General features: G+C 57.7%; 1 protein-coding gene across 1 annotated transcript; it reads left to right on the top strand.

Annotated features, from left to right (window-relative positions):
• The first annotated feature begins 224 nt into the window (after positions 1-224).
• On the top strand, positions 225-2,230 carry LOC101758600 (NAC domain-containing protein 92). The gene is made up of 3 exons (XM_004958666.3): positions 225-522; positions 643-917; positions 1,131-2,230. Exons 1-3 carry the CDS (start codon positions 327-329, stop codon positions 1,632-1,634), a joined length of 975 nt encoding a protein of 324 aa, XP_004958723.1. The 5' UTR covers positions 225-326; the 3' UTR covers positions 1,635-2,230.
• The last annotated feature ends 460 nt before the right edge of the window (positions 2,231-2,690 follow it).

The raw sequence follows: 2,690 nt of genomic DNA on the forward strand, positions 1-2,690 counted from the left end.
TTAAGCAGAGCTCCTCGCAACAAAAAAAAAAGATTAATTAAGCAGGGAGGCAGCATAATTAGGAGTAATCAATTAGTACTACCCATTAGGACAGCCAAGGATTTAATTTACCCCCCTGGTAATTACTACTAGACGCGGCCGCTGTAACAAGTGAGGGGGCTTGTGTGGCAAGTTGGCTTCCCCAGCACGGCACTGGAGCCCTATAAATCCGACCCCCTAGCCGGGCCTTTCCTTCTCCTAAACCCATCCGGCTCCCTCCCATTCACACCCAAGCGGCTCATCGATCCTAGAGCTGAAGCGAGAAGAAGCAGAAGCCGCGCGCAGCCATGTCGGATGTGTCGGCGACGATGAACCTCGGCGAGGAGGAGTCTCCCCTGGTGCTGCCGCCTGGGTTCCGGTTCCACCCCACCGACGGGGAGCTCATCGTCGACTACCTCACGCGCAAGGCGCTCAACCGCCGCTTCTCGTGCATCGTCATCACCGAAGTCGACCTCAACAAGACCGAGCCGTGGGATCTCCCAGGTAAGCAGCAGCAAAGCCATCATGAGTTTCTCCGATTCATCATCTCCATCGAGTACAAGTTCTGGATTTGGAAGGGATCTGATGAACTGACCTGACGAGTGACGGCGGCGCTCTCGGCAGGCAAGGCGAAGATGGGCGAGAAAGAATGGTATTTCTTCTGCCACAAGGACCGCAAGTACCCGACGGGGGCGCGCACCAACCGTGCCACCCCCAGCGGCTACTGGAAGGCGACCGGGAAGGACAAGGAGATCTACCGCGGCCGCGACCTCGTCGGGATGAGGAAGACGCTCGTCTTCTACACCGGGCGCGCGCCGCGCGGCGGGAAGACGCCATGGGTGATGCACGAGTACCGCCTCGAGGGCAAGCTGCCGCCCAACCTCCCCCGCGCCGCCAAGGTAAAAAGAAAATTCTTGTCTTTGATGCTTTTTGATGGATGGAATTGGACTGGAACGGCTCGTTCGTCATGATCCAGACGACGATCGATGAGCTGCCGGCCGGCCTCATGCCGGGCGGTTGGCTGGACCACGCGACGCGCTCACATGTCAAGCTCTCGTTTTTTCCCCCCTTCCCCCTCTCGCCTCATGTTCTTTTCAACGTGTTGCGTGCAGGACGAATGGGCCGTCTGCCGCGTGTTCAACAAAGACTTGGCGGCTAAGGCTGGCCAAATGGCGCCGGCGGCCGCCGTCATGGAGCCGACCATGGACTTCGAGGACATCTTTGGCGCCGAGCTGCCGCCGCTCATGGACTCGCCGTTCGCCGTCGACGACCTCCTCGACTTGAAGGGCGGCGCCGGCGCCGGTAGTTCCGGCTCCGGCGCCGCGGCGGGCACGGGCAGCGGCGGCGGATACCAAGTCAAGGCGGAGCAGCAGAACGAGCAGCCACAGCCAATCCAGGAGCCAACCTACTTCTCCCTGCCGGCGGCGAGCAACCCCGGCGGGTACCCGCACCAGGCGATACGCGAGCGGTGCCCGGAGCAGGCGCCAGCGCTGCCGAGCCCGTCGGTCGGCGAGACCGCGCTCGACGCCGACATGTCGTCGAGGCCTTACCCGGAGCTGGACGACCTACTACTGGACGGCGGCTACCTGGACTACTCCAACATGTGGAAGTTCTGACTGAAATCAACCAGGCTAGATAGGCCTCGCCGGAGTTGGAGCTAGCTGCCACCTAGCCATATAGAAGTTATCTAGCTAGTAGTAGTTCGATTTGGTCGATTAGTTGATTTATTAACATACAGTTGAGGTTTGGGGTTGATCGGCGAGATGGATGGATCGAATCTGGTAGCTGCTGATGCGTGCATGGTGTTAATTAATTAGGGGAATTGAGAGGCGCTGCCGATGAGGTCTGATGAACGAAGAAGGGACCTCGCCGGCGTCGTCGAGGAAGGCCTGCTCTCCTATCCTCCTGCAGGTTGGTGGCCGGCCGGCTAATCTTCATCATTAGCCTAGTAGGATCGGAGTAATATTTGATTTGTTAGTAGTGTTGGTGGATGCATGCATGTGTAGATAGTAGCAGCCGATTGGCTTCATGCTGCAGAGTAACTAGTTGAGTGATGAGGGATAAATATATGCAGTTGATTGGTTAATTGTATCTGAATTAATGTGTGCTGTAGAGTAACTGGTTGTGGTTTCCCCCCTTGTAAATGCACTCCATGAGTTAATTGTAGACATGTGGTGATTTAACCTTTAATTAATTCCCCGTCATTTGCTCATTGATTGCCCGGACGATGGCGCGTGATTAGACGGCCGGACGTCGACGAGAGTTGGCTTTGATCGATCGATGATCCTGATCCCTGCCGAAATCGGGCAAGAAGCATGGGGTGCCGGGGGGCCAGCAATGATTCCAAGGCCAAAGTCCCTGTCCCCGGATCCAGTTGGACGACACAGAAACAGAACCAGCTAGCAGCAGCCTACAACTAGGATCAGTGAACACGAGTAACCGTAGCTGCATGCAGCTGGGGATGAATCGTCCCGACCCCGGCGACCCGGCCGTCCGGCCTGTGGTTTTGCTGGAATGCCACCAAATTGCTCTGCCGGGATCGATGGAATCGCTTGCTTTCCATCCGACGCAACGCAGCGCAACCAGGGAGAGAGCTGGTGGTAGCTAGAGGCCGGGCGGGTTTCACGCGCCGCGCTCGCTCTCCTCCTCCCTCGCTTCGTGCATCGAAACCC

The sequence above is a fragment of the Setaria italica genome, chromosome II (assembly GCF_000263155.2).
Source record: "Setaria italica strain Yugu1 chromosome II, Setaria_italica_v2.0, whole genome shotgun sequence".
Taxonomy (NCBI): Eukaryota; Viridiplantae; Streptophyta; class Magnoliopsida; order Poales; family Poaceae; genus Setaria; species Setaria italica.

What these genes read in the sequence shown, in the direction of transcription:
- LOC101758600 (XM_004958666.3), top strand. Translation starts at nt 327, where the DNA reads ATGTCGGATGTGTCGGCGACGATGAACCTCGGCGAGGAGGAGTCTCCC. An exon ending in CGAGCCGTGGGATCTCCCAG is followed by an intron (nt 523 to 642) that starts GTAAGCAGCAGC and finishes CGCTCTCGGCAG; the next exon opens with GCAAGGCGAAGATGGGCGAG. An exon ending in ACCTCCCCCGCGCCGCCAAG is followed by an intron (nt 918 to 1,130) that starts GTAAAAAGAAAA and finishes TGTTGCGTGCAG; the next exon opens with GACGAATGGGCCGTCTGCCG.